Source organism: Podarcis pityusensis (assembly GCF_964106645.2).
Source record: "Podarcis pityusensis genome assembly, chromosome: 7".
In the NCBI taxonomy this organism is placed as follows: domain Eukaryota; kingdom Metazoa; phylum Chordata; class Lepidosauria; order Squamata; family Lacertidae; genus Podarcis; species Podarcis pityusensis.
This window is the reverse complement of record NC_138031.1, coordinates 49,199,125-49,224,265: the sequence shown is the minus strand read 5'-3', so window position 1 is coordinate 49,224,265 and position 25,141 is coordinate 49,199,125. Positions and strand designations below refer to the sequence as shown.

At 38.9% G+C, this 25,141-nt stretch overlaps 1 protein-coding gene across 12 annotated transcripts in view; it reads right to left on the bottom strand.

The window, feature by feature from the left end:
* PTPRM (protein tyrosine phosphatase receptor type M) overlaps positions 1 to 25,141 on the bottom strand; it is a 412,807-nt gene that overhangs the window by 35,894 nt on the left and 351,772 nt on the right. For all 12 annotated transcript variants that reach the window (XM_081014113.1, XM_081014108.1, XM_081014114.1 and 9 more), the window contains 3 exons: positions 17,713 to 17,800; positions 11,918 to 11,994; positions 9,426 to 9,462 (listed from right to left, as the gene is read on the bottom strand). In XM_081014113.1, coding sequence (XP_080870239.1) covers positions 9,426 to 9,462; positions 11,918 to 11,994; positions 17,713 to 17,800 — 202 coding nt within the window. The remainder of the gene's footprint in view (positions 1 to 9,425; positions 9,463 to 11,917; positions 11,995 to 17,712; positions 17,801 to 25,141) is intronic.

Genomic DNA, 25,141 nt, shown 5'->3' with positions numbered 1-25,141 from the left:
CCACTTCCCCATCCCAAACAGTTGACCCCATATTACCACATTATATCTAATGAAGTAGTAAACACTAGAGCAGGCATCCCCAACGTGTGGCCCTCCAGATGTTTTGGCCTACAACTCCCATGATCCCTAGCTAACAGGACCAGTGGTCAGGGATGATGGGAATTGTAGTCCAAAACACTTGGAGGGCCGAAGGTTGGGGATGCCTACACTAGAGTAGTAGAAATGGGGTAAAATAATTCTGTAGTGATGTAGACAATGGCAAAATGAAATGCACCACCACCTAAACAGCTCATTTGCTGTTTCCTGTGCATTTTATAGTATTCTGTAATCTTGGGTTGTTATATGTAAGTTATGCATGCTATGTCCCTTTTAAAATCAGTAGGAACTAAACCTGCATGACCGGGTGCCAGATAGTAGTATTAATCTTTAGTGAATAGTACCTTCGTGTAGATGGTACTTCGTGTATGATGGTAACCTCAGCGCCTAGGACTTGCCGATCGTCAGGTCGGCGGTTCAAATCCCCGCGGCGGGGTGCACTCCTGTTGCTCGGTCCCAGCGCCTGCCAACCTAGCAGTTCGAAAGCACCCCCGGGTGCAAGTAGATAAATAGGGACCGCTTACTAGCGGGAAGGTAAACGGCGTTTCCGTGTGCTGCGCTGGCTCGCCAGATGCAGCTTGTCATGCTGGCCACGTGACCCGGAAGTGTCTGCGGACAGCGCTGGCTCCCGGCCTGTAGAGTGAGATGAGCGCACAACCCTAGAGTCTGTCAAGACTGGCCCGTACGGGCAGGGGTACCTTTACCTTTACCTTCGTGTAGATGTATTTGTTTGGGTATGCAAATCATAGATCATGCCAGGAAATATGTCCTACCATTAGCATGGTGGTAGAAGAATGTAAAAGATGAAAAATAATTTTATAAGACTAGAAATCCCAATTGTTTTGGAAGGAACTGGATCAAACCTTTCCTCCAAGATAATCCATCATTTTCCCCACACCTCCAAAATCACTTTTTTAGCCTTGCAGATGTGAGGTTTGTACCACAATCCTCTAGGAATGAGTGATAAGAGAAATGCTCTCCTTTGGAATGTCAGCTGTGTCCCTGCTTCCGTTCTACCTGCTATAGCAAGACAATGGTAATTAAAATAACCCCAGGGAGTAGGAATTTAATAGAGAATTTGTTATCTATCCATTTTACCTGCTTTCTTATATGCCAGAGAGCCACCAAAATTATTCTGGACTCAGGACATTGATGGGAGGGAAAGAGGCTAGCTGCATGTCTTTGAAAGTAATTCTCTTCTATCCTATTTTTCTTTTCTACTTGACACTTTTCAAATTATTTTCTGACATCTGAATAAATTATTACTCTGTCATGTCTCCACACAGAATTGAAAAGCATTAAAGGGCAGGTAGGGGCACAGGATTTATTGTCATCAGGAGCTGAACAATTCGATTTCAGAGATTTGGGGTAGGAAGCAACACTGTAATCACTATAGGAGCCAAGTTTACAGAGGTTGACACAGAGCACAGTCCACTAAGAACTGCTGCTGTGCAGCCCTGATTAATTTCAAGGCGCATGTACCAAGAGTCTGTGCAAGTAACCACCTCAAAAATAAACAGAACCTGCTTTGCAGCAGGGCTTTGTGTGGTTCAGCTTATTCTCATTCCCCTTACGGGAAAGTTCAGCATTTTCTTGCTATGAATCCAATGACATAATCTACTAGCATATAATATAATGGCTGCTATAAATACTCTCTACCATGAGGAAATGATATAAAATAGTCTCTCTTTTGCTACTGCGACGCTACTAAAAACAAGGAGAAGCTAGTAAGAAATGGGTAAGTATTTATTCAAACTGCACAATCCCCAGTAATTATTAAGTGAATTTAATGCCCCACATATGCCATACTTTGTAATAGTTAGAGCTGTCGACTTAATATATTTTCAGCAAATTTACCTTGTTACATTTAACTGATTAATTGCTGTAGTAGCTGATTAAAATAAACATTTCAGTATCTCAAAAGAAGTCAAGCTTTAGTATTTTACAAAGATAATAATTTCCCTAAACCAATCAGCACAATTACCTCCCTAATTTTGACTTCCCTTGCAAACAGTGGTTCTTTTCCTACCAGGTTTTACTAGAGTATGTGGAGTTGGGCTTTGGCTTAAATTCCCCCATAATGTAACCCTTGTTAGTTGCAATTCAAAAGGTAATTTTTCTGGAGAAAAGGTTTCCTATGACTTTCCTCTTCTAAGGTTCATCTAGATAAGCATCTTTACATGTTTCCAGTTGGTCTCTGGAATGCTCAAGGAGAACATTGGCAACACCTCGGGGAAATAAATTCTCTCTCTCACTAACTCTCTCTCTCTCTCTCTCTCTCTCTCTCTCTCTCTCACACACACACACACACACACACACTTTTGTTTGTAGCTCTCAATCTTTCTGTCCATACAAAAGAGATGAGAGATAGAAATATATTGGAGAAATGGACCAGGAGAAAAATGTGTCCTGTAGGTATGAGAAAGAACTGAAAAATCTGAAGGAAAAGAGGGGTAGTAGAGAGCTTGAGATATGGAAGAACAATCCAGAGTTAGATGGCAGGAAGTCCTTGAGAGGTTCCTGCGGATTGACATTTGTTCTGATTAAGCAGTAGACTGGGTTTTCCAGGGAAAGTGGCAGGACAAAAAACAAACAACAAAACCCCTCTTAGATTCATGACTTGAAATCACGGGACAAACAGATGTGTGGATGGCCCCTACAAGTGGAAACTGAAACAGTCACATCCACACCATCCATTCAAAGCACATAGCTTCCCTTAAAGAATCATGGAAACTGTAGTTTGTTAAGGGTGCTCGGAACTTTAGCTCCCTGGGAGGGGTAAACTATAGTTGCCAGGCACTGAAATTAATGAACATTACTAAATTGTTGGTACCCATCTTTTCTGGGAGACAATGGAGGAGTGTGCCTTTGGGAGTGAAGTCAAGCTATTGGATTCTTGCAGAACCTGCTGCGGCTGTAGAGACCAAAGTGGGAGAGACAAGTTGTGTTGCTGATGGGGCAGATAAAGGCACCCGGTTGTACTGCTGCAGTTGCACCATGCCGTTTCTAAATTAGGTCTAATAATTTTAATGGATCCACTCTGCGTAAAACTTAGTTGAAAACCACCTAATATGATTTTAATATATGATGTGGATGTGACCACTGACTTTGGCAGGGAATAATAATCACTGGTACAATACTTTGTTCTGAGATGATATCAGCACTGTCAAAAGTTAGGAAAGCTTATGATACCAGCATAAAGCTTTGCATCAATCCAATGCAAAGAAAACAAAGGAGCAGCCAAATTTCAAATGTCATTTGACTTTGTTAGAACACAAACATAGTTGAGACAGTAACCAAAATAACAGAATCTGAGTAATTTAATTAAAAGTTTAGGAATGCTGTTCTCCTTAATGTAACCTTATGGAGCACCACAACTGTTAATAGACAAATCTCTAAGGAGAGTTCCCACAGCATGTGGCTCAATTTAAATGCAAAATTACAGGATTACTAATTTTCTGCCAGCCCAGTGATCTGATTGGCTAATTACCCATAAGAACTGTGTATACATTATTTTTCTTTCAGAGTATTTGGGATTTTAAATTCTCGATATAGTAACTGAGATACATAAAATAAAAAATAGCTAGAATAGTAGAATAAAGTTCTAAAGTGATTTCTTAATGAAACTAAACGGCAAAAAAATATTTTACAAAAAAGCCCATATATTCTGTTGAATAACATCCACCAAATCTGTGGAACCATTTGAGTTTGTAACAACAGTTCCTAACTCTTAGTTCCACCTCCTCTTGTTGAGTTCCATCCACATCAGAACGGGTCACTTTGTACTTTTCTTACATATTTTTACATACTCTGTCCTGCAAAATGAAGTGACTCTGGAATGGTTGGTGTAAAGAGGCGTCTAAGTGCTCCTATTGCTTGACCTGTATTACAGCTTTGCCTTGTACTAATCTTGAATGAGTTTCATCTGCCAAACAAGATAGCCTATAAGATAATTTTGTGCACACTAGAGCGGTAATAAATGAAAGAAAACATACTGACTATTAAGTTAACCAAAATAATAATAATTCTTCAGGTTTGAGATGTGCCACATATCATAAAAGAAAAATGAAATTGTACATGAACAACAACTTTTCATTTAATTCTTAAGGGCTTTGATCCACTTGATACTTCACATCAGCCTGACTTCTACTGTTTACTGATGACGTCCCAAAGTCATGGAACGGCAAATATTCTGTCATATTTAAGGGTATAAACTAGGTAGTGCACAATAAAATCACACATCCTTATTAGCTTAGCAAGAATTATTTCCAACCAATAACAGGAAAATTCCAAACAAACAATATTTAAATGACACTGCATTCTTCTCGTATAGCAAGGAGCTCTGATTCCAGTCTTCACCTCATCCAAGCAGAAATCAAGTCACAAAAAGAACTGTACACGTCTATAATTTTTTAATCAATTGTGCTTTACAATACAGCTGCAGTGCCAAGTAAATGAAGTGAACCATTTTAATTGTGTTGCTTAGATAAATGTATCTGCACCAAAAGCACTAAATGAAAACACTTGGGCTCAAATGAGATTTAGGAACTGCAGAGGTAATCTCTACAAAGCCTTGATCTAAATAGCAATTGAACATGGAAGGAGAGGCAGATACTTTTTTAAAAAGAGTCAATAAGCTTCTACCACTGTGATGAAGGCAAGATCTGGGCACCACTTACAACACTAGGTACAGCAGTGATTTGCATAGCATAAGTAGAATCTAATTAACAAGGAAGAAAGGAATGTACAGAAAACAGGATTTTCTTTCCCATAGATATTCTGTTCCAGGAGAATAAGGAGAACATTTACTAAAAAGACTGGAGGTGAAATGAATGAATGTCTTCACTTGGTGCAGAAGGTGCCAGGCAAGCTTCCCTGGGGAATGTATTCCACCGACAGGTGCCACCACCAAAAGGCCCCTTCTATTGCTTCCACCCTCCACACTTCCTATGGAAAGGGCACTCTGAGGAGGGCATTTGGAAATGATACTGAGGCTAGGATAGGCTTGTTTGGGAACAGTGAATGTATTATGTATAAGGTTGTAAATGTTAGAGCTGGCATTCTGAACTGGGCCAGGAAATGCACTAGGTGCCATTTGTATTCTGATTGCTTGGTATTTTGTGATTTTGCTATTTATGCTACCACAGTCAAAACTGTGTAAACACTTGTGTTATAAATGCTTATCTTTAGGGGCTTATAAGGCTGACACAAAAGGATTTTCCCATGGTTGAAGCATGATAAGTTTGTTGCATTGAGGAAGAAAATTATATTCACAATATAAGTGAGAAAGTAAATGGTTTGTTTTACAGCTAGAGGCAAACTGAAGGAATAAGAATGCCTGTTTGCAGGTGCTGATTTAGAATTAGTAATTAAAATATTTTATTAGGCCTAATATATTTAAACCATACCTTAATAACTTGAGCCTTAAGCACATCAAATATAATTACTGCTCCTGTGTCTAATTGTATGTCTAATTGTAATATTACTTTTACTGGTTACACTGTTTATGTCAGGTAAGTATGATATGCAGGCAAATTTGTTATATGATAAGCACCGCAGGAATCAACTTATGAGTATGCACAAACATTGCATACATACAAATTGAGTTTTTCTATGGAATGTACACATTTCTGCTGGACATTTCAATAATTTCAGTCTTCTGTGAACATACTGGGGTTTGCCATTTGGCTCTTTGTTCTCCAGTTACTTTTTACTCTGCAGATATTTTCTATCTAATTAGCACTTGCATTTTTAATTTTTGTTTAAAAAATGAAGCCACTTTAAAGGTTTTAGTTTTTCTTAGTAGTAAGCAAGTGACCAGTTCAGAGAACATGCATTTATGCATGTTGTTTAATTTTTCAACAATTATCTGATAAAAGCATGGAAACATTCATAGAATCATAGAATTGTAGAGTTGGAAGAGAACATGAGGATCATCTATGCAGGAACATTTCACCCAATGTGGGGCTTGAACCCACAACCCTGAGATTAAGAGTCTCGTGCTTTACCGACCGAGCTGTCTACTTCCACTGTCTACATCAATTCCCCCCAGCCTGCTGCTCTACCGATGTTTTGGACTGTAACTCTCCTTCAGGCCCATTCAGCATGGCCATACTGGCTGGGGCTGATGGCAGTGTAGACCTAAATATTGGGGGGGGGGGATCAGTTTGGGGAAGATGACCTACACTGTGGAATCAAACACAGCTACCAGCCCACCTTTTAGCTGAAAGGGGATTTTAAATAAATATTCTCAATTCGAAAATGTCAAATAGTCCTTTTAAAATTGTGCCTGCCTGTTCTTTATGCATGATCCATTACATCAAGACAATAGTTTTCTTATTACAAGTATGACCCAGGTGCTTATTGTGACTGTCTCTGTCAATTACTGTAGATCACCTGAAGTCTTCATTAGTGGCAATTTCAGCCTATTATAGCTACTGTATAGAAGAAAATTAGATGCTCATTTTCTAACCCAAATTGCAGGTTTAGAATATGTTGCACTTAAAACATAGCTTAATGGTCCCTTGATACAACAATAGGTAAAAGAGTTTTTGTCCTCCTTACACCAGTTTCCTAATCAACCTGATTTGAAAGACACAAAAGGTAAGCTCATTGCTAAGCCAAACCCTGTAAAGCTAAATCTTGTTCATTTGGAAGATTCCAAAACAGTAAAAAAAACTAAAACACAAGTGATTAGGCAACCCTCCAGCTTTGTTGAAAAGCCAGATTGGTAGCCGATTGCAAACCGATTATGTTTGCCACTATTTAGTGGCATCCAATTATATTTGCTCATTAACACTTGATATGTTGAATGGAGCTTAAGAAGAGCACTAGGACAATTAAATAGCAATCTCAACTCTGTAGGGATTTGAACTAATTTCTCAAATGATTTCCTTTTCCTGAAGAGCATAGTACAAAGGAATACATGCATGAAAATGGGAATGGCTTGGATCAGAAAGGTTACTGAAAGAATGATTGTGAAATATTTTAATGGACATATCCCAAATGTCTGTTCAGATGTTTTAGTCAAATGTTCTCGCTTTCAATAAAGGTATGGGTTGCAGCCATTGCTAGTCCAACTCAAAGTAGACTCCTTGAAATTGATGGGCATGACTAACTGGGGTGCATTAATTTCAGTGGGTCTACTGAAATTAATTTAGTTGGATGCAACCCTTAGGTTTCCTCCCAAAATGAGTGAGTAGGAGTCAACTAATTTCCTCAGTCACCAATTTATGTCTGGAGATAATGGAGGAAAAGGCAAGACGGTGGCATTCATGTTCTTATCTTTCTCCAATTCAGGCATGTCTATCGGGCCTCTATCAGGCCAGTTATACCTCATCCCTAAGCCACACAGGTAGAGTGGATAATGCTTTGCAAATATGGCTCAAAACAGGAGACTACAATTCATTCATTCATCTGTAACCGGTTTCTCTGCATTAAAGTGCAGAACCTTGTTTAAACATGAACCATCTCTCTCTCTACCCCCCCCCCCCATAGTTGGCTATCACTTTAAATACCCTGTGGTTGAATACTTGCAATGAAAATAAATTGTCACTAGGTGGCAGTATAGAGCTGTTTTGTAAGGGGCAACATAAGTATCTAAATTTTAGAAACCAAAACAAAGCCATAGGCTTCCTTTGGAAAACAACCTGTCCTTCCTTCATTTTTCTGTGGTAGGTAGAAGAAAGTTGTTCTATGGAGCCAAGCTGTTTGTTGGTTTTGCACATTGAATGAAGTATAAGGAAACATTAAAATAGCAACCATATCCAAAATATCAGTAAAAAAAGGTGAGAATTTCCCAACATGTTAGGAATCAGTTTTCTCAAGGTAGAGGAAAAAATTACACCAAGGGTCTCCCCCCCCCCCCCCGCCAAGTCTAAGAGCTATATTTATTCATGGCGAAAGAGATAGATGCGCAAGCTGGTGCTGGGATTTGGCAAAAGTGGGTGAGAACAGAAGTGAAAGTTGGTGGAGTAATAGCTGCAACTCCTACTTTTGTACAGTGGGCAGGGCCAGCCCATCCCATTTCGCCACCTGAGGCGGAACAGGAATTGTTGCCTCCTGCTGTGCCCCACTTCCGAAGCTGGCACACCCCGGCTGCCGTCAAACTCAGTGGGAGCTGAGGCACTCATCAAAGCACTGTTTGATGTATTACAGTATTTTAATATTTTTTTGGAAGCCACCCAGAGTGGCTGGGGAAGCCCAGCCAGATGGACGGGGTATAAATAATAATAATAATAATTAATAATAATAATAATATTGGCGCTTGCTCAGCTTCTCTGTCTGGGGGTGGGGAAGATGAGCACCAACGCTGCACACTGGAACACCTCCCTTCCCAAGAGCAGAAGTGTGGTGGGGCAGGGTGGGCAGAGCGCCGCCTCTTGCACTTTTGCTGCCTGAGGCAGATGCTTCCCCGTCTCATGGTCTGGCTGCCGCCTCTGACAGTGGGCTACATGCCAGCCAGAATTTCCTATAGTCCTCGCATCTCTTTATCCTCAATTCAGGCAAGAAAGAGCCATTACCACAAATCAAGGAGATATTCCAGCCGAGCAAAATCGCTCGAGGAGAGTGCACAGCAGGGCTGGTGAGGCATATGGTCTAGGGAGAACCCCAGGGGCTGATAAGAGAGGCCTACAGAACTTCATTCATGCCCCAGACCTGAAGTTCCCCAATCTACACCAAAGATTACTTCCACAATGGGAAAAACATGCAAGTGATGTTTTCTAGGTTACTTTAGTTAGTTCATTTTAGTGTTTAGATCCTGAAAATTCAACAACAGTCCTAGGGCACCAATACATCTAGTTCATGTTCAGAGTAGAATTATCATTTTGTTTAGTATAGTATAACAGTAGCCACAAATAATATATTGTATATGCTCATCAGAGTACACAACTAAAAAAAAAAAAGGCTAATTCCCAATCATAGATACAAGAATAAAAGTTCTTCTCTTTGAAGAATAAAACTTAAAACATCTGTTGTCTTAGCATACGAAGCCGAGTGAAGCTGCTCTGTATACTGTGCCAGATTTAGGTACAGGAGTATTAGAACCAGGAAGTTGGACAGGCATTGCACAGCCATTTTTAATGAGCCTAAAATTAAATATGTACAGTACTGTTCATCACAGATTCTTTCAAGATTCTTCACTTCTGTCATAAATTGGGGGATGCTGTGGGATCAGAGAGCTAATCTGAAGAAATCAGGTGCACTGACTATAGTATTAGTTGTTTATTACAACATAAGCGAAAGTGAAAACCTTCACAAGTGCATTTCCCACATAAAAGAGCAATACACATGTATACAAGAAACTTATAAATGTGGGATCAACTTACCTTGTGTAGCAATATAGTGGTTTGGCCTGTGATAACCCTGAAATAAATTTTTTAAAAGCATTTTGTGTGAATCTTGCGCAATCTGTCACAGGAACAAGGCAAAAAACATAACATAAATACGCACAAAGAAACCTACTAAGGGCAAAGGTTTCACCTTATGAATATGAAAAAAGCTGACAGGTGTAGCAGCTATAGCTGACAGGAGGCTTTTAAAAGCTGTGTGTGATTAGGTAAGGAGTCACAGCTGCTGTATTCTAGAGGATCCTGTTCTTTTCCAAGGAAATGGTCTAACCTAGTGACACCTGCAGGTAGCAGCAGCATTTGTTTAAAACCCTTTCACTTCTCAAAATTCCTGCAGCATTGCAAGGCGCAGCAGCTAAGGTCAAATGTTTAAGTTATCAGGGCAGCATATTATCCACTGAAAAACTGCTTTCCTGTAATCTGATTCTACATCACCCAGATACTGTTTGGCACATCCAATCATCACATGGTTACTTGCCAGCCCAGTTCTGCTAACTGAGCAGCAGTAAAGGGAGAAATAATGTTGAAATCAGTGCTTCTCATCTGGTTATTACTATGGAACCACAAAGAACTATGGAACTTTTTCTGTGGCTACTGTTGGGCCTGGGTAATGCAAGAATTAGGCCTAAGCCCTAAGCTATTGGCCATTCCTTAAAGTAGGAACATAGGAAGCTGCTTTTTATCAAGTCAGACCACTGGCCTAACTGCTCCTTATTATCGATAATATGCTTTACCACTGAGCTGCAGCTCATATCCATGAAATTTAAATGGCAAGAGCAGGAAAAGTAATTGTTACGTACAATTCTATAAGGATTATATTACACTTGCCCATCAATGATTATTATGTTTACATTGCCTTACATACACACCTCTAATGAAAAGGCTGTTAACGCCATCAGTGTCTTTGAAGCACAAAATTTATGTACAATTGCCACTGAATAATAGGATTTGCAGTTCTGGTGTACTTAAAAATGAATCCAAAAGAGAAACATTACAGGCAAAACTGCATACCAAGCTGTTAACAGTAGAAACTTCTTATCAATATTAATAAAGTTAATGCTAAATCTCTTCCATCTTTAGACATCTATACTTTTAAAGCACATTCCCACCTCCTCAAAGAATTATGGGCACTGTAGTTTGTTAAGGGTTGCTGGGAATTGAACTCTATGAGGAGTAAACTACAGTGTCCAGAATTCTTTGAGGGGAAAAGTGTTTTGAATGTGCTTTAATAGTTGTTTGTGACTGGGGGGAAATTCCATTTTGTTGGTCTAAGAATGGTTTGCTCAGCTCTAACTTGAAAACAACAAGAGGAATTCAGTCCTGTGCATTAGGATTCTTCCATCAGTTGAAGCATTTTTGCTTGCCAGATGGAATGATCTCCCCTCTGCTCCCCATGTGTGCTATTCTGGGGGATCTTAAGTTTCGATTTAAAGCTAAATTAACCACTATTTAGAAGCATTTAGTTTACAGCATGGCAAAACACACACTCCTTAACGTTGAGACTGCCAAATAAGCTGTGCAGTTTGCTTGTTGAAACTCTTGCAGGGTAAAAAAATGCAATAAACAAACAAACAAACAAACAAACAAACAAGTTTTAATTAACTGAGAAAGAAATGATCTAAATTCACTTTTGTCATAGTAATTGGGAAATTTTGCATATAAGGTATTGGCAGCTTTGTCACAAGGTGTCACTAATGAAGATAAAAGCAATGTTGATATCAATTAAGATGACTAGGTTATTCTGAGTTACTAAACATTAATGTTATGTGCGAACATGAAAATTACTGATTTTCTTTGCAGACTTAGTGCTTAAAATGGCATTGACTCTTCCTTGATTTCCAGCTCTACTTTTGATTTCATTCTTTCTATGCCCCCCAAATGCTGTCTCTTAAAGAATTTATTCTAATGTAAAACATTAAGTTAACATGATGCAGAATGAACAAAGAAGCAGTCTTCAATAATTAAACAGCATACATATTTAATGAACTGTCTTGCTTGCATTAGAAGTCCTGGTTAACAGATGCAGTCTATACTTTGAAGGCTGCTTAAAAGTGCCGAGATGACAAGAGATTGCAAGCCACTGCATTAGGAATTATAGAGTTTTGTCATATTAATATGCAAACAGCCCCCCTTTAAAAATTGAATCATGCCAAGTTGTTGACAGAAAATGAAAATAACATGTCTTTGGTCCCCCATAAATTTCAAGAGGAAAAGTAGCCAGATAAAATTACTGGCAAGTCTCCACTCCAATACATGGCAATTTTAGGAAATGTCTGATTTTATTTTCTTATTAGCAATCTTTGGTCGTTTTAATCTCAACTCTAGCATACAAGAGGGGGGTCTTCAGATTGGTTTCTCACAGAATTTAACAGCTGGCATCCTGATTGCATGCAACATCATTTGAAATATCAAATGAAAGTCTTTCCTTAAAATAATACTGTTAAATTTCTTGTCTAGATGAGTATACGTACATCGATATAATTTCCATTGATGTAGTCAGAGTTTAAGTCCCCTTCAATGGGCTGCAGCCTAACTCGAGAATGATCATCTGAAATAGAACACATAACACATGCATTAAGGAATTTGTATTCTACTCAATACTCATCAAATAACAGTCAACATAAATAGTCACGTGGATAATAGAAGAAACACAAGATGACAAGATACATTGTCCCCTCACAATGCTATGATTACTTTAAAAGACTTGTTTTTTAAAAATATAAAAAGAAAACAAATCAGTTGGCCCTGTCCTCAGGGGCAGAATAAAATCTGAAATAAACTTCCATCCAAAAATCTTTATGGTTTTCAGTGTTCCTCCCCTAACAGCGTTTTCATAAACAAAGTTCAGACTGAAATGCAATATTAGTGATGATTTTGAGTTGGCACGACTTTCATGCACTCCTTATTACAAACCATTTCTTCCCAATTCTTAGTCTTTGTGTAATGCAAATCAGTCATAGGCTTGCTGTTTGTGGACCACAACATTTTCTTCCTGCATTGGTTGCCAAGTGAAAAGGCATTTGAAAGCCTTCTGAATTAGAACTCAACTCCTTATGTTATCTCCATGGAGGCTGTCCTCTGCATTCCAAGCAGAAGAATGAATAGTTAGGATGCAAAACGAAACAGGGAACACCATGGAGTAATGTGTATTGCTCGGTTTGTGGTTGTTCGTATTACTGAGATGTTTCAGTCAAGATGTTAATACATAGTCAGAATGTTACATTCCAGTTTCCATGTGAAAGGCTGCTTGAAGGCTTCAGCATAAAATAGCATTCACGGGGGCTGAGCTCTTTTGGTCATGCCCCCAATATTTTTGGGGAGGGGATTTGGCTCCCCAATGTCCTAAAAATTAGGGAGTGGAGGAGGCCGTCAGTGGCCAGCTCCTTCTCCTCCTCCAACCTGCCCTGGAGAGAAAAGAGGCTCAAAGCAGCCCGCCGTTGGTGGCAGTGGTAAGAGGAGGAGGGGGAAGCTGTGCTGCCGCCATGTTTGGGTCCTCCGTCAGCTCCTCCCAATGTCCTGACATCACATGTGTGATACACACACACACACACACACACACACACCGCGCCAAATTGCTCTCAACAAACTGGTGCCTCTGATCACCTGTACTATGTGGAGACTATCTATGAAACTACCCATGATACAGAAACCTTTCAATTGACTTCTGGCATGATGGCAATCAGGTCAGAATGTACTCTGAATGCTGGTGGAGGATGGCAGAGCACATGCACAGCGACACTTACACACACCTAGCAACATTTCCACCTTCCATTAATTCAGTGCAGCTCACTTTAATTTGGTATCCACCACAGTAAATTTTCCACTATTATATGTGTCATGGTATTGGAGTTGACCTGAAAACGTACTTCAGGTCACTGTAGCTTTATGGGCCATGGAATAAAATCGCTCTCTGTAGGAATATGAAAGGGGTTTCTGTATTATCACAGAAATAAATTACCTGGAAGTGTCAATGTGATTAGGTGTGCAGTTGTAATTTAGATAGGGAAACTTACTGATCACCCACCAGTTGAATATTACTATACTTTCACATTACAATTATAATTTAGATTCAAAATACAATTCAAATTTAAATAATAAGAAATAGAAATCAATTACTCACAGGTTTACCAGGCCAGAAAGATTATACAAAGAAGGTAAGTATTAAGAAACTCTGGGGGAAAAGTAAGCTACCTGTACTCTGAAAATCAGCGGCTTTACTCTGCAATTAGGGAGGCTATTTAGGGTAACTACATTCATTCTCTCTGGAGTTGGAGAATGAATAAACAAGCAACCTTTACTCTACTTTTTCCTCTTCACTTGTCACCACTTTCTGAACAAATAGTAACTTGTTAAAGTAAGAAGAAATATAGTGTTGTTTTAAAACAGGAATACCCAACATGCTGCACTTCCAATTTTCTGGACAACAACTCCATCATGCCTGAAAATTGGACATACTGGCTGGAACTGATGGGAATTGTAGTGTGAAACATCAAGACAGCACCACCCTGGCTACCCCTGTTCTGAATCATTGCATTGTTGTTGTTGTTTTGCTTCCCCACCCCTCTTAGCTTCAACCTCTATTGAAAATGCATAACATAAACTACCTAAACAAACCAACAAATCAACATCAGGGCAGCATCTCTGGAATATATTCTGTATGTCTGTTTCCACGGGTGTCTCTCTGGATGCATTTCAAATACTCATGATACTACTTTTAAATGACTGATTAACTGTGGAAATTGGAAGCTATGCAGAGTACGTCTTATAGGAAAGATTATTTCCCTTAATGCATTCTGCAAACCCCCCAAGCACATCAGTAATATGATACCTTGGAAAGCAGAAAGATAAAATTGTGGCATTCCACCTGGTTTTGGTTGTGTTTTTAAATAAGTCCATGTTGCTCTCAGATTGTGATTAAATGCTGTTCCTTAAAATGGTGTTTGTGCTCTCATGGCTAAATTCACAAGGCATGTTTAACTTATGTTCAATTGGAATGAAAGGAGGTTTGTGTCATGGGAAGTTTATTTCAAGACTAAACAGTTTGCCCTCTTGTATGCCCCTCTGTACGTAGGTTCTTCTGGAAAAACTCACGACATGTGCACAACTCTTTGGAATACAGTCATACCTCGGGTTGAATGTGCTTCAGGTTGAGCGCTTTCGGGTTGCGCTCCGCGGCAACCCGGAAGTAACAGGGTGCATTACTTCCGGGTTTTGCCGCTCGCGCATGTGCTCAAAATGACGTCACGCCCATGTGCGGAAGCGGCAAAACGTGGCCCACGCATGCGCAGCGTTGTATCTTACGTTCCATTCAGGATGCGAACGGGGCTCCAGAAAGCATCCCGTTCGCATCCTGAGGTACCAGTGTACTGCCTTAGTTGTCTATTAAACAGTCCTGCAGAAAAATGTTGACTCTTTGTTAGCTGGGCTAGCTCTGTCAGACAAACAGGAATATGTAAATGCCTTTTTGCTAGAGCAAGCACATACGACTTTGAATGCATTACGGTAGCGGTTACTTTCTAGAGGAAACTAGATTATAACAGGCATCTTGTGGAAATTCATTTTTTCTTTACTATGCGAGTCTGTATTTTTGAATAACTATAGCAGAGGACTCAAAGAGCCCGAACCTGATGTTACAAAAGCTTCTTATTTTTCAATGCTTATGGGAAAATGGATGGTGCATATTTACTGCACCCTTTAGGAGGGCAGGAAGTAAAGAGCTGTTTTATGGTGCTTTACAGTGGATTTAGATTCCATTACTGAATATGCGTAGTGATAAAAAGGATGTGATGCTGCTGATATTAAAATATTTTACCTCTGTATTGCTATACCAAAGCCATTTTGACAGTAACAAGTTGCAGCGTATAGTTATTAGAATGCTGGATATTGTTACAAGTTTGTGAAAGCGCCTATCGCTTTGGTTTTATGTAAGAGGATGGTCGATAAAACAAGCTTAATGCCCCTAAATGGTTCCAAATCTTTCTCCAGCCTTTACACTTTTCAGCTGGTGGGAAGCGAGGAAATATTTTGCTGAGAGACAAACTTCTGCAGCTTCAGGAGAGGTACCTGAAGGGAGTCCCTGCTGAAGGTCTCTGGGGATATGATGCAGTTAGCAATTGCAGTGTCTGCTTTAGGCATTTGGCCACTTCCAATATTGCTTTTATTTTTTTTAAATAGATATTAGAATGATAATATGAGCTACTTTAATTAATAGGAAACAAATCCAACTGCTCTGGAACGTTGGCTGAGCTGCTTCTTTGCATTAAATTTGTTCAGCTATTCTTTAAACTAAGGCACAGACATGGTAAGAGGGATGGATGTCACATGCCTGCTCTTTGCACTACAATAGTGGTGCCAAGAAAAAGGGCAGTTTTGAAAGCTTCCTCCGTAAGAATTCTTTCTTGACACCTTCTCAGAAGTGTCTCTTCCTTGCAAGCAAACGCCTCATTCAACGTACCCTTATTCTATTCACTACATAATATGCTCTCCTGTAAATGTACCCAGTGTCAGCTAATGCGTATTTGTCAAAATCCATTACCCTATTTTAGCAAACGTTCCACACTTGTATAACCCTTATTCTTTAATGGTTCTACTTTTAAGTCAAGAGACCTTCAGATAAGAGGATGGCAAAGCCATTAAATTCTTTCCTCATAGTGAAAATGAACCTTAGTGAAGTCTATTCGCAAGAGGCCGTCTTCAAAAGGGAAAATGCTTATTATTTAGTGTCATCATTTACCTATCTCTGTGGTTAATTAAAACTCTGATCCAGTAGGAAATGAAGACTGCAATCCTACACACACTTACCTAGAAGAAAGTTCCGTAATACTTGTGGGGAAAGTGTCATGAATGGCTGTAAGCCACATGAGGAAATGGGGTCACAGACTATTTTAATTACATAAAATGTGATGCTCAACTCTTTGGACGTCTTTAGTTTTACTGACTAAAGGAGCATATTTTAAGCAACATGTGTCTGAAGCTAGTGTACCTGGCATTGGGCTGTAGATGTAGCACTTTGTAGACAATATATTTTAAACAAAAACAATACCATCAATGCTTACTTGATATTTACACAAAACTTCAGCCACAGTGGACACAATCCAGCAAATGTTAGGCATTTCTGAGAGCCAAACTAAATGTGCAGGCAGTTTCACATACAAATGGGAATGAGATGCTTATGAGGGTGGGAACTAAAACCCAACCTCCTCTCCTGCCTTGTGTTGCTGCACTTTATTTAAGTAGTTTCCCCTTAGCTGCCTCTAGTATCAGACATGAGCTGGGCACTGAGAAGTTTGCTTCAAATGTACACAGCACAGTGTAAAGATAAGGGAGGGATTGATTTTCCCCTCCTCCTCCATATGCTTTTTTTAAAAAAGACGTGTGTAGACCCTCCCCTCCTTCATTTCACATGCTTAATAGACACACAACTGCCACACATGTCTACTTTGGTTCTAAAAGTCCCACTGAAATAAATGGAAATCAAGTGTACCACTAACACTTAAATGGGAGCTAGCTGTGTTTCGCTTTCACAGCATTCCCCTCCCCACTTCTGTATCAAAACATTATGGTTGAAGCATTACATATAAAAACATTACAGCTGAAATATGAGACAAGTTATTACATGTGTACTTATCAACAGTACTGATTCCATATCAATAATCAGTAATGTAGTACTGTAACAACCTGTCTCATATTTCAACTGTAACTTTTTCAGGACAGGGGACCATATTTCAATTTCCTTTTTTTTTCACTGTGCTACTGTAGGAGGATCCTAGAATCTAGAGAATAAAACATATCATTATTAAATATAGTTTGGTTCTATCCTTCCTCTGAGGAGCTCAAGGTCACCAGCCTGAGTGCCATGGCTAAGATACAAGGTGAAACCCTTTCCTGCAGTCCAACACTAATCACTATTCCACACTGGATCTCTTGCTGATTCAGTTCTGAAGTCTTTAAACTATTAAAGTACATACTTCTCCCATATTCTTTAATTATGGTGGCCGGAGCTTAGTTTTTTAATCCACACAAATAGATGGTAATTGTTTTATTGATTTGTTAATTACTTTGTATAGTTTATGCTGCATTTGTGATGTTCTATTATGTTCTGGTTATTTATTATTTGTAAGCCGCTTTGGGATTCATTTGAATGAAAAGTGGCACAGAAATACAATAAACGAAGTCAACACAAATCAAACATATATAGGTGGGCAGCGTTGTCAAGTTGCTAAAAGGAAATTTACACAGAGGTACAACTACACTTGTCAACACTTACATGCAATGATATTCCCATATCTATTCTTCATTCGGTTCTCATCTTTTTTAGCTGAGTCCCAAGGTGCAGACTGTCCTTCAAAGAAACTCTGTTAAGAAGAAACAGGGGAAGCAAAAACAACACTAAGCGGAAGAATATGTAGCAGAACAAACACTGAAGATAACACAGAAAGACACAAGGAGAAAATACCACAGCAACGTGCAAAACACGTAAAGACTGAACTGTAGTTATTGTTTGTTCCTTTGCTTGTTACTTATAAGTAATTCCACGAGCAGTTATGAAAACATTATTCTTTTTAAAATAAATGAAGCATCAATAGATTTAGAAGATAAGGCTGACAGCATAGTACAGCATAGTACAGTCGAGTATTAGTAGAGATAGGATGAGCCGGACATTCAGAATAATGACAGCAAAAAAGAAGTGTAAGGTTTTTAAGAATCATCCTGAAACTTTTAGAGGTCATTTCCATTACAACGAAAGTCAAAAGATTATCCTGCTCTGATTATCATGGATAGCTGAGGCTCAATATGGTGTTTAAACTTTCAGAATACACAGTCAACTGAAGGTATGAAATACTCTTTCAATACCCCGGACACACGTGTGCCTTCTTCAGATTTAAAGGTCTGTATACACACATTTAAAGTGCATGGCTTCCCCCCAAGAATCCTTGAAATGTAGTTTGTTATGGGTGTTAGGAATTGTAGCTTTGTGGGGGGCGGTAGGTTTTTAATATTTGATGAATTACTGTATTTTAATCTTTTGTTGGAAGCCGCCCAGAGTGGCTGGGGAAACCCAGCCAGATGGGAATGAATGAATGAATGAATGATAATTAAACTATAGTTGCTAGGATGGGGTGGGGAGTCATGTGCTTTAAATGTGTTTTTATGTATGGTGTGTATGCAGTCCATGAGAAAGGGGCATCATTCATTTATTCCATATTGTTCACTGGATCATTAAGGTTGGGACAACTTGTCATGACTGGATTTCTCTTTAAAAAGACAGAACTCCATTATGCAGCCTAAATAAGGGGGACCCAATAAGACACGATTCAGTTATAAAGGCTTTCCACTGAAGAAGAAGAAGAAAAGACTTCTATAGCTAATGGCACTTGGCTAAATGGCTTTTCCTTAGGCAATACCTCTTTGCATGCAATTCATGTCCACATTTGTTTTGTTAAAATTATTATTTACAATACCTCATAAGATTATTGAACTTCCAGGAAGGGGAAAATGTTTTCATCATGCAGATAACCTGGTTCAATATTTGCTTAACCATAGCACTATATTATTTAATCAGGTTTATTTAAGAATTAATTCATTTGGGTTAGGAGTGCACATTCATTGGTCAACTAGGGATGAAAGTAGGCAGATAGATTTCCATCCCAGGCTGTATTTTTCCCAAGCAGAGCTGTTTCTCTTCTGCTACAGCTTGGCTTTCACTACAACCCACATTGCTTGTCTCCTATCTGCTATATGACCAGAACTAATGTAAACAATTATGTAATTAATTTCAGTGCATCTCAATGGAAAGGGGACAACTAAAACAATGCAGAAAACACTGTAAATGTTTACATAATGTTTGTGGGCTAAAACAACAACAACAACAAAGGCAGCAGATACTGCTTGTCTTTGCTTGCATGATTTCCATTTCTGACCTCCAACGAAAATGAGAATGGCAGCAATTCCCACTCTCGTTTCCCTTTCTGATGGAATTATTTGACATCCCTGGTTAGAGTTCCGTTGCCATAGGGATTTGTTTGCGGCAGAAATGGTTTGTGCCTGCTTGGCCCCATTACCTGCCCTACCTGTGCTCAGCAGAACTTATGAAAGAGCCTGTATGTCTGGGCGTAGGCTCTGTACATAGAACCGGGGGCATACAGTGTTCCCATGTGTACAATTTGTAGGTATGAAGGCTGTTTCAGAATGGATGCCAAAAGCACCGAGGACAGCGGTCATGAACCTGCACCTTCCTATGTATGCTCACTCTCCTCAGAAATAATAATCCTTCATTGTGAATAATATTTTCTCTAGTAAATACAACAGCAGTTGTCTGATTCTGAATGCGTAAGTGGTATCTTTAGGCCTGTGAGTGCTGTAGGAAAGAGCTTCCATTTCCCTGCCTCTCTCTCTCTCCCTGACCTGCCATCCACCAATATAAATGTTCAGTCTCCCCTAATAAAACTTCTGAACAGGACTTAAATGCCTTATAAGATAAAGTTAAACATTTGAATAGAAAGAACATCCTTCTCTATTTAACTATAAGTACTTTAAGAATAATTTTCACAAAAACCTTTTAAATTCTAATGCCGGATCTTCCAAAAGGAAGATTTCTATATGAGGCTTATTTTGTATTAATCTGAAGAATGTATGAAGAACAACAACTCAAATTCAACTGTAGCAACACACTCCTTGGCACCATAGTTAACTGTAACAAAGTAAATTGTCTTTCAGATTTATCTCTAAAACAATGAACAGAGTGAGCAGATAAGTTTTTATAATTCTCCTCTTATACAAAGAATTCCCTAGGTTCAATATACACATTTATGATATAATTAATTTACAAGGTGTGTGTGTATAGAGTGTGTGTGTGTGTGTGTGTGTGTGTATATATATATATATATATATATATATAGTTTATCTAAAATTTATATTTGTTCTCAAGCTGTAGTCCCCCCCACTTCCTGCAATAAAAATGGTTTCAGGAGGGTTGAACAAATGCTTTCACTGAAATGTATGTGGCATTTTCACAAATAAACCCCAATTTCATTCTTTATAGTATGTAATTAAAGTGTTGTTTCTGACTATATCTCATATATTCTGCAGCAAGTCAGTGAACCATGGAAACACTTATAATAGTAGAACGTCTATAATACAATAAAATGAAACCACTCCATGAATATCAACTACTTTGCATTTTCATAACTATTTCTGAATACAGTGTATAAGGAAATTGAACATTTCACAGACAAGCATATATTTTTCCTAAGCAAAACACATGCCTTGTGATTCTAAAACCTTCTCCAGATCAACCTTCCCTCATCAATTTCTGAAAGATATAATTACACGTCCCAATTGCGCAACTCAGGAGACTGCAAGTACAAAATGGCAACAAGATATTTAAAATGAGAACTCCCTATTCCCATAAATAGATATATTACTACCCAGAAGGGTACTGATGTCAGAGTTATACATCATGTGCTGTAGGTCTGCCATGCAGTATGGATACAAGTTTTAGAGTTTTGCTTGTCTTTTACAATTCTACTCTATAATACACAATGAAAGTGAGTCCACAATAATAAAATGGAATACCAGAACTTGTCGCATCACAATTCATGGCTGGCTTATATATTTGGCAGAATCAAGGGGTAAAGCTATTCTAAGACTGTACCATGTGAAACTGCAGGTGGGGGATTCCAGGATAAATACTACTCCATAAATTTAGTCACTAAATAGAAAACTAGTATACTTGAGTGCTGATTTCAGTTTTATCCATGAGAAAGTATTCAAACATGTTTTCCTGAAGCTTAAAATGGTATAACCCGAGAACTGGACTCTGCTAAATGTAAAAAAATGGGCCCTTAGAAATGTCTCGGCTTCTGACTCTCTTTCTCTCTCTCTCTTTTTCAGACAGTTTCACTACTAACATATTAAATTAAGAAACTACAGATAAAGCCTTAAACTACCATTATAGAATCTGAAGCTGTACAGATCCTAAGTTATCTCTGTTAAAACTGTCAGGTACTCTAAGCATAGTTGCCCAAGCAAACCATCATTTTAAGGATGCTCTGGCAAGTTCCAGCTGAAAAAAAGCCCTGAAAACATGCCCATTGTGCACAACAGGTACACAAGTATCGAACAAAAAAGGTATCTGTGCAGGCAAGGTTTTAGACCAGGCATAGGCAAACTCGGCCCTCCAGATGTTTTGGGACTACAACTCCCATCATCCCCGACCACTGGTCCTGTTAGCTAGGGATGATGGGAGTTGTAGTCCCAAAACATCTGGAGGGCAGTGTTTGCCTATGCCTGTTTTAGACAAAGCCACTGCCATCTTCATGAAAGCAAAGTTATACAAAATAATGAAGAAGCCAATTCTTTATGCCACCCAGTTATGCACTGTAGTTTGAACACCCCTGAAAGCATCAAACTACAAGTTTTTTTATTTATTCCAAGACATATAACAAACAGCATGTTGACAGTTAAAAAGTATGATTGATGTTAATAGTTTTTAAAAAATATATATTTATCAGAAAAAAACCTGGATTGTTTTGCTGCTTAGCTAAAAGTATTATTGTTCTTTTTGTGAGCATACCCTCCTTTTTGGCAATTTTTCAGAGACGTGAAAGTGTTTGCTATTCAGGAAACATTGTCCTGACTCTGAAGTGGCTTTGCTTGTTCTCAGTGGTACCATAGCCAAAACTTGTTGGCTTTGTGGCATTGTTACATGCCATTTATCACATGATTCCCAAATGGATGGAATTTTCCAGGTTATTACTCCAGGAATTAGAGCAATTAGAAACAAAAAAAATGGCACTGAAACAGCAAAAGATAGGAGAAATTGTGGCCATAAAAAGAATGGAAGAATAGTGAACATTTTCACAACTAAGTCCAACCGCCCCCCCTCCAATATTTCTCCTCCCAAATATTTCACTCTCCCAAAAGTGCTACTTTTTGCCTGGCTATCAAAATGCAGTTCTAATCGTATGAAAAGGATGCAATCCTGAACAATAAAATGGCTTTTATTTTACAAAGCCAATTCAATTTTTCTCAAAATTGCCTAGTTCAATCTTTCATAGCCACGGGGGGGGGGGGGGGGACTTGGTGCTCAAGAGTATTCTCTTTGACATGGTTCATGACAAGTCAGCCCTTTCCTGATAATCAAATGGTGAGTGCCTTTGCTTATGCAGCTGAAAAGTTGCGAAAGAAGGAGGGATCAGCAGGCTTAGGAAAACTTAAAGGTGTTTAGAAGGAGAGAGACAGAGTGTCTGATCTTTATTTGACCTCCTGATCTGATACTCAACTGAATTTCTTTCTGGTACAACTTTACTGTAGATCTAACCTATTATATCATATTTGGCGGAAGCACTTCATTTGTACTAAGTCTGGCCTGAGCTGAAAGATTGTACATGATGAAGAATCCAACACCAGTTCCCTTGATAGTTTGTCGTAACAGTAAATCAACGCTATCACTACTTTATGCTTTATTTCTAATTTGAGATTTTCAAGGTTTAGCCATTTGTCCTCTTAATGTTTCACTCTGTTAAGATTTAGGAGTGCTCCTATTCTTTCTCCCCAATAAGTTACTTACACTTCCTAAGATGTAACAACATTTTCTGTTTGATGTGCTAATTTGCGTAATCTACTTTTTCCAGGCCTTTTCTCACATCCCTGCAGTTTTTCAAAATCTTTTATAATGGGTCAAAACTGGAAAACATATCTATATTCATGTCTATATGAATGAGACTGCCACCTTATGGGGCTTATTTGAAACTGGCTGGGCATGGCAACTGGTCCACAAGCCAATTTATGTCCAGTGCCTTGCTAAGTAAATCTGTCCCTCCATATTACTGGGCAAACCAAGGGTGTTAGAAATATGTTCAGAAAGAAATTGTTATGATACTCTGAATTTTCCATAGAATGGTTAACTAAGTAATGGTTTCTGTTATCATAGCTGTTGCCATTGCTCATTGATACCATTTTGAAAGCAAAATACATCCAGGTAGAACAGAATCAGTTAATTAACATAGTAAGTCAACATTAGAAACAGCTAGAAGCAGGGGGTGAAAAAAAAAAGGCAAAAAATAAGTTGTTTCCCACAGGCAAATATTCAGCAACCGTGGGAACAGGATGCTGGGTGGAATCTACACACATATAAACAACGGTGTGTAAATGCTTTTTAAAAAAATGTTTTGAAAAATACATTGAATTTGGCATAGCTCGCTGTCACCATCTAGTGTCACATTTGTATATTGCACTTTACAATACATTTAAAATGTTTTGTTTGCAGCTGTGTAGCGGAGTCCCTGGTCTAGATCAGGCCACTGGCCTGATCCAGCAGGCTCTTCTTATTTTCTTAGAAAAGATCAGTGGGTGAGGGTGTGTAGAAACTAGCCTATTATACAAACATCAATTTATATCCATGCCTCTGCCCACTGTCAGACAGTGGGGAACAGTAGGGAAAGCTCAGGTGAGTCAATGGCTTCAGATAGCGGCAGGAAGGCATCCCTGGACAGGTAATGGTTGCCAGAGTGGGCCAGGGTGCCCAAGCACATAAAGCAAAAAAAGGGGTATCAAGGACTCTCAGGAATCTCATGGATTCTGAGGATCCTTCTGGCATTCACCTATTGAAGTAAGTCAGGGAACATATTTTGAATGAGGACTATGTTCACCATGTTGCCCCCAGAGACAGAAAAGGGTAAATGGGATAACAGAAAATCAGATGGCTCAAGGAAAGCTAAAAAAAGTTCAGGTGCAACACACCTTTGCAAATTGGTTGTCTGCCTTCTCCATTTATGTGGGGGTAGGCTTATGCAGGCAATGAAAGAGGATCTGAGGGTCTGATTAGCCTACCTGCAGGCATACAATGGGGCCTCTCTCTGCCAGGCCCTGCTGGTCACATGCCAGGACTACCAGGTTCATTCAGATGCCTCAGGCAGCCTGGGCTTTGGGGTTTACTTCAGGGGTTATTGGTGCTCCAATCCATGGAGGGAGGAGGAAATCACTCTGATCTCACCTTCCTAGAATTATTTCCCATCCTGTAGACAATACTGAGCTAAGTGGACCAATCACCTGACAAGGTATAAGTCAGTTCTACCTGTCTATATGGTGAAGGATTTCTGTGAAGAACTGTCAAATGACAGTACTGTAACTAGTATATTTATAAATCCAAGGTAAGAATAAATAATTCTTTTAATTCTTTGTCTAAATATACATTTGGATATAATGAGGAATGAATCATATTTAGCTGACACACAAACACAGCTGCTGACTCTAGAGGGCCAGAGCCAGTTTGAAGCATTAAGAAGGAAAACATATTGACTTAATCCAACATTCTATCCATCCAAGTGTCACTTCCATAATACTGACTTGGCATTAGAATGTTGTCATCATTACTTTATGATTAGATCAAGAGCAGAGTGGAGAACACAAATGACAGCTTTAACAAAAAACAACAACAAAAAAAGTCTAACTAGAAAACAAAAGCAGTACTCATATAAACAATATGGTTAATTTCAAATGATTTTAAAGCACATTTATATATGTTTTCTTTTCTATCAAAGGCCTATTCTGATATTTTTCGTATTTTGTTTTCCACCAATGAATGATCCAGAATTGTGAAATCATTTTGACTAGTCCTTTTGGTACCTTCCCTGCCTATTACAAACTTTGTATGAATGTGGCTACTCAGGGACTACTACTCTCCCCCCCCCCCC